This window comes from Tetrahymena thermophila (assembly GCF_000189635.1).
Source record: "Tetrahymena thermophila SB210 genomic scaffold scf_8254580, whole genome shotgun sequence".
In the NCBI taxonomy this organism is placed as follows: Eukaryota; Ciliophora; class Oligohymenophorea; order Hymenostomatida; family Tetrahymenidae; genus Tetrahymena; species Tetrahymena thermophila.
In genome coordinates this window covers 358,012-373,660 of record NW_002476351.1, presented here as the reverse complement: position 1 = coordinate 373,660, position 15,649 = coordinate 358,012, and the positions used below count along the sequence as shown (strand labels likewise).

The window sequence follows — 15,649 nt, the reverse complement described above, 5'->3', positions numbered from 1 at the left end:
TTCTTTGTTTTATTTTTTATGCCTTTTAGCTGTCTTTTATATTTTTTTACTCTTAATCAAAGTTAGGTATTTTGGCATAATTTTTTGATAATTTAAAAATTTGAAAAGCTTTATTATTTATTTCCTTCCTGACCCTCAATCATTTTATTTCGCTTTTCTTTTATCATTCATTCATTAGAATTTGTTTGAAGGCCATATACCTTTTTTATTAATTAATTAATATATTATTGATGTGTATCTTCATTTATTGCTTCAAGAATAATTCTATTTATTTCTATTCTTTTTCCAACAAATATTTTTGTTAAATTCAAATTTGATAATCTTCTTTTATTTCAATAAAATAAAATTTTGATAACTTAAATGGCCTTATTCTTCAATCATTCAATTTTATTTCTATTCAGCAATATTTAATTTTCTATTTTAAAGCACATTAATAAATTTCTAATTATTTTTATCATAATTGAACTTGCTATAAAAACGAACAAAAAATAACTCACTTATTAGAATTAATCTTAACAAACATTTTTGCCTAAAAAAAACTAAAGATTAAAATCGCTTTAAAAAAATGTTGTGGTACTAGCTCTACAAACAAACAAACAAATAAATCAATAAAATAAAATAAAAATTGAAAGGACTAAAAATAAATAAAAATATCATCAGTATGGTTAATAACCTTAAATCAAATTGATATATTTTTATAATGAATATGTAGAGCGTTGTTTTGGTTTTTTTTTTTATGAATTAAAAAAGTAAGATTAAAATTTTTTTAATTAAAAAAAATTAATTTTTGATAAAACAAAACAAGTTTTTTAATTTATTTGACCTACTTTGTTTAATTTATCAATCCAACATAATTATTATTTTAAAATATTTATTTTAAATCAAATTTAATTTAAATTTACATTCATAATTAACTAAATTTAAATAAAAGGACAAATTTTTTGTTTTGTCTCATCAGAATATAAAAGTTAATTCTAGTTTCTTAAGAGTGATCAGATTAAGTATTTTCTGATAAAAAAATTTAAAAATCAAAAAATAAAAATTGACTATTATTTTACACACTGATATGGATTAAGATACTTTTATATACTACAAGAACCAATGCAAAATATTTTTTTTGTAATAATTTTAGATTTAAATACAACTTATTAAATTTTTAAATATATCTTGTATGAATTAAATTTTCTTTCAAATTTAAAATTTATTTTTATATTGATTTTAGTAAATTATTTAATATCTTTCTAAGTTACTTTAAATTTATTATTTTTTATATGCAGAATATTAATTTTATTTTTTATTATTGGTTTTATATTTATTTTATTGAAATATTTTTTGGTTATTTTATTTACAGATCTTGTTTTTAACTAACTCTTTTAATTCAATTTTAATGATGAAAAGACTTTGTTCCCTTCCTTTAGTTTATATTTGTAGTCAGGTTACTAAATAAAGGATTATATTATGAAGATTAAACTTATAGACTAAAATCTTCTTGGGGTTATCCTAAGTTTTTAAGAATTATCTTATTTAAGGTATTTTCCCTTCTCGAACTAGCTAGCCGTTTAGCTATTCTATCAATAGCAAACTTTTCTAATAAACTGTATTTGTATCTTTTCGTTTATTCCTTTGGCAGAGCTGTAATGCAAACAAATTTTTATTCAGGGGAAAGAGGCTGAAAGAGTTTTTAGGCATCATTTGAAATAGGTTACAAATCATTATTTTTTAGTTCTATTTTTTTCTTTGTTGGCTTATATTTTATTTCTGGTAATCTAATATTTTTTATTAAAAAAATAATTATTTCGAACTAATTAAGAATTTAATTTACTTAGAGTTAGCAGGAGGTGAAGATCCTTCTGTCTAATAAAAATAATGAGGAGAATTCATCATATTCAAATTATGGTTAGATATTTTATACTTAGGTTAAGTGAAAGAAGTTGATGTCTAATCAAACTCGCTTGTCTCTGTATGATGATTTTCTGTATTATACCTTTATTTTTTTGATGTAGTATTTATTTTATACTAAGTAGTATCATACGATGATGCTGGCGATCTCTCACTTCTGATAGGAGAACCATAAACTTTATTGAAATTATACTAAGTATTCTCAATAGTTGCATTTTAGTGTGGATTTAAAGAATAAGCTTATCTTTTTTTTCCATTATCCTCAACTAACTAATTTAGAGGTATGTTTTATCCTTGCTATTAAAATAGTGTTACATATTTTTCGTCTTGCTTTTAGCCGTTTTGGGCATTACCTGAATTATGATTAGGTTGAGGAAAAAACATCGATGTCACTGTGTGAGGTTAGTCTTTATAGCTGATTGATTTATACGGTGACGGCGAAATACTTTATGCATTTTAACTAGATTATTATATGGTTTAACGTCTTATATAAATACTTTTTGCTTGTTTATTAAGTTTAGAACTTCCTATATCTCCATCTCCATAAAAAGAATTAGTATTTTGGAATGAAATACCTAAGTTAAATTTTTTTGTTTTCTGGCTAAAAAATCCTTTTTAGGAAGCCAAAAATGTTTAAGAAGATATTTTAGGATCATCTTAAAATACAACAGTTTAATTATTTTAAAAGTAATCTTCTATCGTTGAATATCCTTTTTTAGCATTTAGAGAGTATTCCTCTGCATTTTTCAACCCTGATTCAATATCTCTAACTATTTACTTGTAAGTTAGGAGAGAAATTCTACCAGAATGAGAAAAAACTATATCCAATTAATCATTTACAAAAGTTGCTCCACTCAATTTTTCATACAAATTAATTTATAACAATATAATTTTTTTAAAATTCCATATTTTAATCTTATTATCCTTGCTTGCTGTCAAGATAAATTTTTTTTACAAATCAATATCTATCGTAACAATTTTGCGTTCATGTTCATTTGTATTTTCATACTACTTGATGATTAAATTTTTATCTTCTTTTAGTGAGAACATTTTCATATCTCCTTGCATAGTTGTCAAGATTACTTTGTTTTCAAAGCACTTCATCATGTCAAAATTTTATCCAATAGTTATGCTTTTGATCAAATCTGCAGATTTATTGGTAAATCCAACCATTTTAAAGAATCCCTCCCTGCTAAAACTCAATAAGTATCTTTCAGTAGGATTGTGTTTATATTTAACCACACCTAATTCTAATATTTCATCTCGATGAAAAGTGAACCTTGTGTAAATTTTATCAAATTAACCATTCATACTGACAAATATGATGCTCCCTTTTTCACTTCCAAATGCTACTAATTTTAAATCATTTATCTTATTTTAATATTCTTCTAATGTCAAAACTTGGTTCTCCTTGTCATATCCCTATTTAGTTATATTTCTCTTAAATTTATAATTTATAATTACTCAAATAATTACAAAATTAGCAGCATCGCCTATATCCATGTCATATTTTGGTGGAATTATGTCTAGAAATTTCATAGAAGTTATTTGCTGTGAAAAAGGCTTAGATTGAAAATCAAGAAATTAATTTGGATTGATAATAGTTTCAATAAAAAAGAGTGTATTTTCTGTACTTTTTTTAAATTAATACTTGCAAAATCCTCCTGTTTCTATGTGGATAAACAAAATATCCTCGTTGTAAGGACAAGTAACTATATTAAGTATTTTTTTACTTACGGGAGGAGGATATAAAACAGATACTGGATTATTCGAAGGATTACTGCTTAATTTGTAATCTTATAGTAATTCACTATCAAGGGATAGTCCTGAATTATTTTTGAGTGTAAGTTAAACCCTTTTTAATGTGTGCCCATTACTCTCAGAAGTTGTTGAGTAGGTTTTATCAATACCAATAACTTCTGAACTGTGAGTATAAAGAAATGTAAGAGATCCTGTTACATATCCTGCCGAAGTGACATCATCTTAAGTAGTTATAAAAAATGATGACGAAAGAAGAATAATGTGATTGTAAATGTTTGCAGCTCTAAAGCTAAATAAAAATTAAAATGTATCTATATTCCAGTATTTTAAAGTGTGATCTGATCCTGCTGAAACCACCATTTTGGGTTCAGTCGAGTGCTTGCATATTGATAAAACTTATCTGCTGTGAGCATCAAAAGTATGCATAAGGATCTTTCTATTTGTCCCATCTTGCTCAACCTTCCAAACTTTCATAGCTCCTCCATAGTATCCTGCGATTAAATACTCATACTTTCCTAAATAAATGCAGCAGTTAATGTTTGTGTCTTTGTTTCCTATTCCTTTAAGCATAAAAACAGTTTAAAGCTGCTTATCAGTATTGAAAACACTAACATCATTAATATCCCAAGTTAATAATTTGCTTTCTTCAGCCTAAAAGCAGTAACCCTATTCATTTTAATAAAAGAAACATTTTATGGAGAAGATAAATTTGTATTTAAATAAGCATTTTATATTATCCAGGCTAATAATTTAATGGTGAACAATTAATAAATACTTAAATTTTATTTTTCAATGAGTTTTAATTTAGCTCTCTAAAAGTATGAGTGAATATTAAAAAAGTATAAGAACTTTCAAAATGCATTTAAAACCACATATTCGATATTTATTTAGAGAGTAGATTAAAAATTAATTATTAATTGACCCTTAGGAACTTAGGAAGATTTATTTATAAGTAAAATGCAGATATGTTTAATCTTACCTTATTCCAGCTCATAGGATCTTGTACTTCTAAGTGTTAAATAACTTCACACTAGAATTCAACAAATGATGAATACTTTTAAGGTTTTAAATTTGTCTTAAATTTCACTTAAACATAGTGGCATTACTCATTAGTAACACTTATGAAAGCATTTTTATGTTCAATGTAATGCATAAACATTGCGTATTTCACCTCAGATTAAAATTTAGCTGCAAACTCAAATTCGGTAGCCCTAATTACATACATCCACCAATCATCTGATAATACAAAATATACATTATAAGCTTTAACGTAGCATGCATTCTAAACATGCCTCGATTTAGATAAATTAGAGAAATTTAATTTTTTTTCTTCCTTCATTTTCTTTAAATTATACAAAATTAGATTTTTATGCCCATCATAAATTAAAACTGTTCCTTCATTTTCATTCCAACAATAATGAGATACAGAGTAATTGCTCCTTAAAATATCTTTTTAGATGCATCCTATATTAACTTGTTTAAAATTCATTTACAGTTTTCTTAATACTTGCCTTAAGTAGAATCTTTCCAATTTAATTCTAATGCTTTTCTAACTGCAAAAGTAAGTAAATACAAACAAACAAACAAATAAATAAACAAAAATTAATAATATTTTTTCAAATCAAAATTTGCACTCAGCTCAAATATTCATTAATAATACTACTTATTAATAATTTCGTTGATACATGCCGCTTTATCTTAAGCTATATGTGCTATCATATTTGAACAAATCTAAATAGAAAATCTATTAAAATATTAATAAAATTTTTTTAATTTGTAAAATAATTATTGAAGGAATATTTTATTTAATTTATAAAAAATATATTCAAATTTCTTTTAAAAATATCTTATAAAGTATTTGATTTAACAAAAATAAGCTAAGTAAAAATAAACTTAATTTGATTTATAAATTGTATAAAGTATTTAGAGATCAGAAAAATAAAGATTTCCTAACTTTTTATATTTATCTTCATTAAAAACTCAAGTTTACTAAAAAATAAACTTTGAGGATTTTAATGAAAAATAGTTTTTATTATAAAATTATTTTTTATATTTAAACAACCAAAAACTAATTTGAAATTTATAAAAAGAGTGATAAAACTAAAATTATAAAAATATTTTTTTTCAACAAATTTCTTTTAATCCAATATAAATAATATTAATTAAATTTTATAACAATTATTTAGATAAGAAAGATTATCATAATTTCAGTTTTTTTAAATAAAAAATGTGTAATAGAAAATGAAATAAATTAATTATTTTCTAAGCATTTAATTTAATAAAAGAAGACTTATATATTTTAAATTATAAAAAGTTTTTATTATTTTTAGGAGAATGATGCTATTAAAAAGCAAATGTATTTTGTTATACAAGCAACTTATTCAAAAAAATTATGAAAAAAATATAAATTTTAATAATTTCAAAATAAATTTAGCATAATAAAATAATTTAAGAACTTTTTAACTAAATTATTTTAGTTTTTTATTAAAAATTTATAGAAGAATCTTTAAATTTTTTTTCTTTTTTCTTAGATTATTGAAGGAAATTTCCAAAGTAATATTTAAAATTAAAATAGAAAAAAGCATACTTTCTTAAGTAAGTTAAGCAGGTTATTAAGTTAAAGCCTTAAGCTTAATTGAAGCAAAGAATAAATAATTTGATGAAAAATGACCAAAATTATCAGTAAACAAAAGAATCAATGTATAAGGTTGTAATCAAATTTATTATTTCATGATTTTATTTATTTAAATTCATGGTATATAAAAGTGCTCTATTAAATTAATAGAAAAAGGGAAATTTCATAAGTTTTAGATGTAAATAATGATTAATTGATTGAATATATTCCTACTTATCAATCAATTAATTAATTATAATCTTTATTAGTTGAATTTAATTTATCAAATTATTATTTTCTAATTTCAATTAATTATTAAAAAACTATCTAAATGGACAAGTCTTACGAATATAAAATATACTTATAATCAGCAATTTTAGGATCTTTTAGAGGATTAGCAGTTCTTCCCCTTGAGCATCCATTTGATGTTATTAAAACAAGAATGCAAAGTATTAATAAAAAGTCATCTTTTATCTAGGTAAATTAAATAAAATATATCAACACATTTAAAAATGATATTAATCATATTTTTATAAATAAATGTTTATTAAATACCTTAATTATGATTTATTGTTACTAAAATAAAGGTGACTAAAGAATTATATAGGGATTTTGGATATAAAGGATTTTATGCTGGTGTAATACCTAATAGTTTAAGAGTGTTTATTAAATCTTTTTACAGATGGCCCATGATGGTAGCAATTCCTCATTATTTAAAAAATCATATTCTACCTGAGCAAATTATGCAAAAGTATGAATCTTCCCACAAAATTGGAGCAGGTCTTACTATTGCAGTTTTTGAATCATTTATTATTTGCCCATTTGAAAGGCTGAAAGTATACTTAATGACTAAAAACAACAAGCAAGTTAGTTTAAAACATTTCTTTAAGAATTCTGACAATAAATTTAGCGATCTTTTTCTGGGTCTCAGGGCTTAATTAATAAAATAGGTTGTATCATGGGTTTCTTTTTTATATATTGATTTTAAAGTTAAATAATTTGCTAAAATTAATTTCTCAGATAATGGAGTTAATTTATCAACTTATTAATTGATGTGTTGTGCTATTACCACAGGCTTCCTCAATACACTTTGCAGTAAAAAAATTTAAATTTATTTCTTTGATTAGCCAATTAAATTCTTCTACTTAAGTCTAATAATTTCATCACAAAAATGAAATTTATATTATTTAATGACTTTTTAAGCATTTTCTAATATTTTTCTGGAATTTTAAATTCGTTTCAAATGACGTAATATTAACTTCAAGGGATTATCACAATCTATGAAGTATAAATCCCAGCTCCTTATCTTTTTATAAATATCTTTTTTAATTAATTTTAAAAAAAATCAATATTTTTAATAATCTGACATTTATGATTTATTTTTTAATTTATAGCACATCCAGTAGATAAAATAAAAACGCTTTATCAAATGCAGCTAAATGATTAATATAAATAAGCAACTATATCTGCTATTTTTAAATAAGCTTACAAATAATATGGCTTTGCTTCACTATACAACGGTTGGTAGGCAAGATTGCTTTAATATATAACCTAATCTTTATTTACCTGTACTTTACTCGAGAGATTAGAAGAAAAATTAAACAGAGTAAAAGTTCATTATTGAAAAATATCAAAAGCAAAATCTTTTCATATATTTTCAAAAATTTCTAATTAAAACAAAGTAAATTAAACATATAAACAAACATTTAACACTAATAAGATTAAAAAATAAATCTATAACTTAATATTATATCATAAATAGTAATGTACATAATCATGTATTCTTACAAATTCTATTTAACTATTTTTCAAGATAATCATATCCACTTCACCACATACATATTTCGTACTTAAATTTTTTCATATCAATATATTTGCTTAAATATAGGGAATTTATACTTTTAATTTATAAAGAAATCCTAATCAATAGTTTAAGAAAATAAAATTGAAAAAATAAATGATTAGGAAAAAAAATAAATAGACTAAAATTTAATTAAAATTTTTTTTCCAGTATAATAAAATTATTTATTTATATATATAGAGCAAGCAATAAATAACTATCGTAATAAATAACTTATTCTCTTTAAAAAAGAAAATTGTATATTGAAAAATAATTTCCTCATGATAATTTTAAAAATAATCCAATTCAGTAAATAATACTTGTTTACTATATATGTTAAAATAAATGATTTTATTCAAAAAACCATGTAAAATTTATTCAAAGAAATTAAATCAAAATTAAAAAAAAAATTTTAATGATAAATTTGTAAATTGTTAAAGCCAATTAATAACAATATTTTGTAGTTTTAAATAAATTTTTGTAGATGAAATGCTTAGCTTATTTAGTAGTAACTATATTTTTTAATTTGAATATTCTTTTGCTGAGTGATGATCAGAAATTATTTAATTAAAATAATTTCGATTTTAAATTAATTATTAAATTTAATAAACAATTTTAATGTATTTTTCTATTCTTTTTTTTAAAAATAGACAAAATGAAATCTTTTGAATAAAAAAACTAATTAACTTAAATATTAAACTGAAAATTTAATTTATCTATTCTTTATATATTTCACGTTTTTTTATTGTCATAATTAAAATTAAATATCTTCGTATAAAATTTTAAATTAAAATTAAGTTTAAAATAAATAAGGAAACAAATACATTATTTATCGAGTCATTAATTGAATTAATATCATGTGGTAGTACTCAAAATAATTTATATTTATCAACTATTAAAACCTAACTTTAAAGAGATTAAAAAATAAATAAATTCATTTAATTTAGGGGTAGCATTTTTCTTTTCTACTTACAAAAATAAAGCTTTTTACATATTTAAGAATATGTCTGGAATGAATTTAACAATATTAAATGGCAAGATACGCTTATACATATTTTATGATTTAACAATCTAATTAAAATTTGAATGTTGCTTATAAATAAAAAATCACAAGTAAAAATAATTATTCAAGTTACTTTGATTTAGAAAAAAGAAAGGAATTAATTAATTAAAACAATAAAGAAAAAGAAGTAGGAGAATCAAATACAAAGAAAGTATAATTCTGGTTTGGTTTTTAGAGAGAATATTAGTTAAATAAAAAAAAAGAATAATGAAAGGGGATAGCTAAGTAGTTTTTTCAAGTTAGCATTAGGAAGAAATAGATGGTTTCTGTCCATTCTATTTTACATGTAATGATGAATGTCTATAATAAAGTTATTTATATGATTATGGTATCGCTGGAAGTTTATGCATCTTATCAGTGATAATCTCAATATATTTTATTTGTATGCATAAGTCATACTATACAAATCCTCATTTTTAATCTAAAATTATAGGTAAATAAATAATAAAGAAAGCTTTTTTTTAATTTAAATTGAATTTTTATAATAGTTATTCTTTTAATGGCTCCTTTTTATAGCGTAATTTCGGTCCTCTCTATAACATTTCATGTAATTATTGATAAACTTGATTCATTTTTTATTTTTGCAATTCTTAAAAACACAAAAGAAACGATTGGAATATTAACTTTTTACTGTAATAAAAAAATAGAGCATAGCAGATTATTTAACTTTGATTAGAGATGTTTATGAAGCATTTTTATTATTCACATTCTTTTATTTGATTTTCTCTTATTTGGCTTACGATGATAAAGAGGTAATTAATTGATTGATTGATTCTTTATTTAAATTATTTAATAGTATAGACATAAAATTAATACACTGTTTTATAAATCCTAAAGTAAAAATTAATAGATGAAAGAGTTTATATAAGAATGATAGAACATGAAAAATAAGTTGTACATATGTTTCCTTTTAATCTTTGCACAAAGCCATACAAATTAACATGGTACAATTGATTAATTAATTAATAAATAAATAAAACTTTTTAAAAATATTTGTGTTTAAAGCAAATTAATTTTTTTTAAATAAAATTTTTAGTCCAGCTAAAGCAAAATACTTCACGTATAGATGCAAAAAATATGTTCTCTAGTTTTTCGTTTTTAAGCCTGTGCTTTCCGTTTTTCTCTTGATATTTTAATTTTTTTAAGGCTCTGAATTTATAGTAAGAATTAAACAAATAAATTTTAAATAATATTTTAAATTTCAAAAATAAAATATCTAGTCATCTATAGATTCATTCATAAGAATATTTATTGCTACTTCTGTCACATATTCTTTATATTACTTGATTTTATTTTATCAGGCACTAAAAAAGCCACTAGCTCCTTGGCATCCTTTACTTAAGTTTTTAACAATTAAAATTACACTCTTCTTTACATTTTGGCAAGATCTTACACTTGATTATGTCCTTAAAGAGCCACTTTTAAACTGCTTTGATAAAAGTTCTCCTCATTTCAACGAAGAAAGAATTCTAAATGGTATTGAGGTAATATTTATTTAGCATTAATATTTAAATCTGAATTATTGAGAATTAAAAAATGATAATATTACACTTAAAATGTTAAAATAAATATATTAATTTTATCAAAAATAGAACACCTTTGTGTGTTTTGAAATGTGTTTGATGGCTATTGCAGGAGGAATAGCCTATAGTTACAAACCATTTATTCATGGAGAAGTTAAATAAAGTAATATCACAGATGTTTTAAAAGATAATTGGGATACTTTTAAAAGAGACTTTAGATTAATTAAACCTAAAAAATTCGGCTTTAAAGAAACTTATAAATAGTAAAATTATACTCCTGATCCTTCAAGAATTTCTAAAATAGAAAACATTGAATTAGATGCACCAAATAAAAACTTATATGAGAATCTGAATATGTCGTATGTATGAACAAAATAAGCATTAAAGTTTAGTTAAGAATGCTAATTAATTAATTGCACTTTTGCTAAAATAAATAGCATAAACAGGATATTTTTCTGTCTGAAGACTAATAAAAAATCTCACTTTTAAATAAATTTTGAACACAAAAAATAAATAAATAAATAAAACAAAATTTAAAATAAGTTAAGTTTATTTAGTTGATTATTAGTTTAAACTTAAAGAAAAGATACTAATTAATATACTTACAAAATTGTATTAAATTTATATTATTACTCCATTTATATAGATCTCTAATTAATTATTTTTAATTTAAAAAATACTTGCAAATATGTTTAATTCCACATTAACTGAATGAATTAAAAATTTTATAGCGTAAATTCAAGCAGTTAATTTTAGAAATTCAATAATGTTCTAATTATTTTGATACTTGACAGAAATTTAATTCCATCAAGTGAAGGCTCTTAAAATTAATAGATTTCCTTCAATAATTAGAAGTAAATCCATTTGTTATGATTGGATTCAGTACAATTACTCAGACTACTTGTGGATGATTAAAAATGAATTTAAATCACCCTCCATAATCCAAAATAAAGTACTAAAATCTAATCACAACTCACTTCTCTACATATTATCTTGTACTCCTATAAAAGGAAATAAAGAATATATCTTCATTTCCGGAACGAGGGTACTTAATTTATTGTAATTTTCATCTAAATTTAGTTTGTTGATTTACTTATTTTTTATGTATAAAAAGATATTTTTCTTCAAATTAAAATTTATCTTGTTTCTTAAGGTTATTCAATTATTTCAAGTTTATATACATTATAAAGGAATCTGTCTATTTATCTAAAATAAGCCAACTCTTTTATTAAAATATTTGACAATTTATATGTTAAAATATTTGAAATTTTAATTGAATTTTTAATAATTAATTTAATTAGTTATATTTTACTTTAAATAATATTTCTTTCTTTATTTATTTTTAATAAAATATTTTGTATTAAATTATTTTAAATAAAATATCTGTATTAGTTTATCAAAATTAATTTATTAAGCTATACTTTCTTTCTAATTTTTTTACATTTTATTTGCCAAGGTATGTATGTTTTACATATTTTTAGTAATTTATTTGTATTATTTATTGTAAATACATGAATCCTTATTAATTTGATCAAAATTAACAAACATATTAATATATTTTTTTTAGTTTTTATATGTGTTAATATTCTATCTTTTCTAATTCTTATAACATTAATTATTAAAAGGTATGTTATAAATATTTAAATGTAATTAAAATATTTTTTTAAAATTATTTTAAATACAATTTATGTTTATTAATTTGAGCAAAATTAACATATTATTAATCTATCTTTTTTAGTTTTTATACTAGTTAATTTTGCTAAATTAGACAAGAAATTATATTTGTTTACAATTATTTTTCTTTTAGATTGTTAAATATTACTTATTTTTTATGAACCAAAAAATATTTTTCAATAATTTAAAATTATTTTGTTCTTTTTTATTTAGATTTTTATGTTACTATATTTTTATATATATTCTAAAAGTATTGTGTTAATTCCACTACAATATACCAATACTTCATGACAATATTTGACAATCTATATACTAAAAATACTTTAAATATGAATTTAATTCTAAATTATTTAAGGAATTAATTTATTTTAAATAATATTTCAAATATTTTTCATAAGTTATATGAAATTATTTTAAATATTATATTTTTTTTTATCAATAAAGTATCCTTTATAATTTAAAAATTAGCTAATTGTGTTAAGATAAAAAGTTTCACTTAACTACATATTCCAAAAATTATATTTTTAATACTGGGTTTCTTAACAGGCTTTTATTCAATTATTGAGTTAGCATATGTTGATTATTAAAATAAATTTTATTAATTTTATATAAAGTACTCACAGGTTTTTAAAAATATTAACAATAAAGGAATTTAAATAATTTAGTTTGTCATTTTTGTAATGAGGAGGATTAAGACTTTTTATAGTTAGGTATAAGTTCAGGATGTAATTTTGAAAATTCAGAAGTATTTGTTTGTTTAATCCAAGGAGGTTTGAAACAAAATGATATTGTATTTTTAACTGTATTCATTTTACTCCAATCAGAAACCATTTTAGATAGCTGATAAGGTGTAAGTCTTTCGTCATTTATTAGACTATTCATATATACAGAAATTACAACAGGATCATCGTTTTCTGAATTAGAATCCATTGAGAATACAACTTCAATAATGTCTTAATTTGTTACATACAAAAAGAATTTAGAGTCTGGCCAATCTGTTTCTAAAATAAATCTTAATTCATTAACTACATCTTCTAAATTTAGTTTATTAACTTTTTAAAGTGTTTTGTCTTTTTAACTAGGGTAGAATTCACCTGCTATGTTTTTAGCTGCATTTATCAAACGTTATCTGGTTCGACTTTCTGAAAGAACATCATATGTGTCTTCAGGGACATAAGAAGGAAATATGTATTGCTATGGCTTATTACCAAACTTATTGTGAAAGGGATCTTCATATTTCATTTTTACTTGTTAGTCGCTTGGTAAAAAATCCTTTTCAGATATTTCTAAACGTTTTGCAAGAGACTTTAATTTATCAAACTTAGCAACTTCCTTAGCAAATTCATATTCATCATCATTATAAATAAATGGAGTAAAATACCCACCTCCAATTAATTTGACGACCTTTGATTAGTTTTATTACTTATTATTGAAGGAAGAACTGTTCACTTATTCTTTTATCTTCTCAACTCTATCTTTCTTTGCTTCTAAAATTATTTTATGGTGTAAATTATTTGGTAAATCTCTTATCAATGTATAATTATTAGCTTCAAAAGCATTTCTAATAAATTCTTTTTCTCTTGTCAAATCTTCATAATAATTAGATGAGTATGGCAGAGGCTACATTTATAACTCCTCCAGTTCTCTTTTTGCTCTTACTCTTAAATTATATACTTCTCTCGGATTGTACGATTCTTTAGTTCTGTTTTCAGTCTAATAATCATGATTTTCATTCTAAAATTAATCTCTTGAGTTATTTTCATGTTCCGACTTTTTGTATGACATTTTAGAGTTATTTTCAACAGACATTTTATGACTCAATAAAATATATAGTATTAATAAGTTTGCTTTGCTTTTATAATCTTAACTATTCAGAAATTTCAATAAATAAAGTGCTTTTTACTTTTTTTTTGGATAAATTCAGTTTTGAGTGAATCAGTTGAATTTTTAGATATTTATATTAAATCTAGAGCTTATATTATCGTTAAAATCAATCTTTAATAACAACCTTTGATTTTTTTCAATTAATTTACATAAAAATTATAAACATAAATTGATTGTAATTCTATCATCATCTTTTAAATCTTATAAAATAAAAAAAATTAAAAAAAATAAAACCATTTTTTCTAAAAGTTTAATTCCATTTAATTAGTTGTAAGATAAATTAAATTTCACAATTAATTTAGCACAAAAAATATTCTATTATTTTAAAATGAGTTTTTCTTTAAAATTAAAAGAAAAAATTTAATATTTAAAGGAATTGAAAAATAAGCTAAATTAAAATTAAGTAAAATAATATCTTTAGATTATTTTCAATTTTCTAAATTAATTATCATTTCCTTAAAAAATTATATATTTAATTCTCTTTGAAGAAATCAAAATACAATTCAAATTTTATATGCTTCTATTCAATTGGCAAATTTGTGGTTTAAATTTAACACAAATAAATGAAGGTATGCGTCACCTATCGAATAAATAGTTTTTGAGAAAATCAAAAATAGAAAAGTTTTACTCTTTATTACTTATTTGATTAGAATTTAGTTAAGGGTTTAATTTAAATATTAACTAAGATGTATTTAAATATTGAGCTAATGCTAAACTAATTAAATAAGTAAATAAATTAATTAATTAATCGAAAATATATTTCTTCAGTTTTCATATTTTGTTTTGGGTATTCCATATATAATAATATAGAAGTCTTTATAATTTCATTAGATTAAATTCTTGAAAGAGTTGTATGCAATACATATTCCAAATAATAAATGAATTTTAATGAATAATTAGCTTAAATTCATTATTTTATTTCTAATTTTTATTATAGTTTTAATAATTTCTCATATTTGTTAAGTAGTTGTTGTGGCTATATTTCAATTAATACAAGCTTTTTAAAATTCTTTTGTGCTTTTTTTGCCCTTTTTTTCTCAATCTTTAGTGAAATACTTCACAATCAAGGCAGCAGTAGAAATCAGTACAAAGAACCAGAACCAAGCTACAAAGTAAGCTCTATTTTGTTGACCTTTGAAAATTCCTAAGAAATCCCAATTAACTATTTAACATTATTCAACCTAGCAGGTGATAACATTAGAGCCTTCTAAGGTTTAAATTTAACATTCATTAAGGCAATCTTGCATGCATTCATCAGTAATTAATCTTTCACCTCCAATCAAAGATTTTGAGAAACATGATGAATCACTATTTGTGTAGCATTAATTCATCATATCGTATTACTTTTTGCATTCGCTACTTGCCATACAATCATTCAATTCTTAGGAGCA

The 15,649-nt window shown here is 21.8% G+C and overlaps 5 protein-coding genes across 5 annotated transcripts; 3 read left to right on the top strand and 2 right to left on the bottom strand. All coding sequences in view use genetic code 6, as the record gives it.

Moving 5' to 3' along the window:
• Window positions 1-1,042: 1,042 nt before the first annotated feature.
• TTHERM_00591550 (WD domain, G-beta repeat protein) lies at window positions 1,043-5,263 on the bottom strand. The gene is made up of 4 exons (XM_001019964.3): window positions 4,640-5,263; window positions 3,376-4,326; window positions 1,823-3,321; window positions 1,043-1,766 (listed from the first exon to the last, which is right to left on the bottom strand). The coding sequence occupies exons 1-4, from the start codon at window positions 5,147-5,149 to the stop codon at window positions 1,379-1,381; spliced, it is 3,348 nt and encodes a 1,115-aa protein (XP_001019964.2). The 5' UTR covers window positions 5,150-5,263; the 3' UTR covers window positions 1,043-1,378.
• A 1,342-nt stretch (window positions 5,264-6,605) lies between these two features.
• TTHERM_00591540 (carrier protein) lies at window positions 6,606-7,898 on the top strand (the record flags this gene model as incomplete). Its single annotated transcript, XM_001019963.2, has 3 exons — window positions 6,606-6,752; window positions 6,862-7,369; window positions 7,669-7,898. The coding sequence occupies 3 exons, from the start codon at window positions 6,606-6,608 to the stop codon at window positions 7,896-7,898; spliced, it is 885 nt and encodes a 294-aa protein (XP_001019963.2).
• Window positions 7,899-9,384: 1,486 nt separating this feature from the next.
• Window positions 9,385-11,069, top strand: TTHERM_00590541 (organic solute transporter ostalpha protein; the record flags this gene model as incomplete). The annotated part of the gene is made up of 7 exons (XM_001470838.2): window positions 9,385-9,610; window positions 9,666-9,724; window positions 9,825-9,929; window positions 10,015-10,121; window positions 10,214-10,337; window positions 10,398-10,661; window positions 10,770-11,069. 7 exons carry the CDS (start codon window positions 9,385-9,387, stop codon window positions 11,067-11,069), a joined length of 1,185 nt encoding a protein of 394 aa, XP_001470888.2.
• Window positions 11,070-13,043: 1,974 nt separating this feature from the next.
• Window positions 13,044-14,183, bottom strand: TTHERM_00590530 (hypothetical protein; the record flags this gene model as incomplete). Its single annotated transcript, XM_001019961.1, has 1 exon — window positions 13,044-14,183. One exon carries the CDS (start codon window positions 14,181-14,183, stop codon window positions 13,044-13,046), a length of 1,140 nt encoding a protein of 379 aa, XP_001019961.1.
• Window positions 14,184-14,944: 761 nt separating this feature from the next.
• On the top strand, window positions 14,945-15,550 carry TTHERM_000590529 (transmembrane protein, putative; the record flags this gene model as incomplete). Its single annotated transcript, XM_012798575.1, has 1 exon — window positions 14,945-15,550. One exon carries the CDS (start codon window positions 14,945-14,947, stop codon window positions 15,548-15,550), a length of 606 nt encoding a protein of 201 aa, XP_012654029.1.
• Window positions 15,551-15,649: the final 99 nt, after the last annotated feature.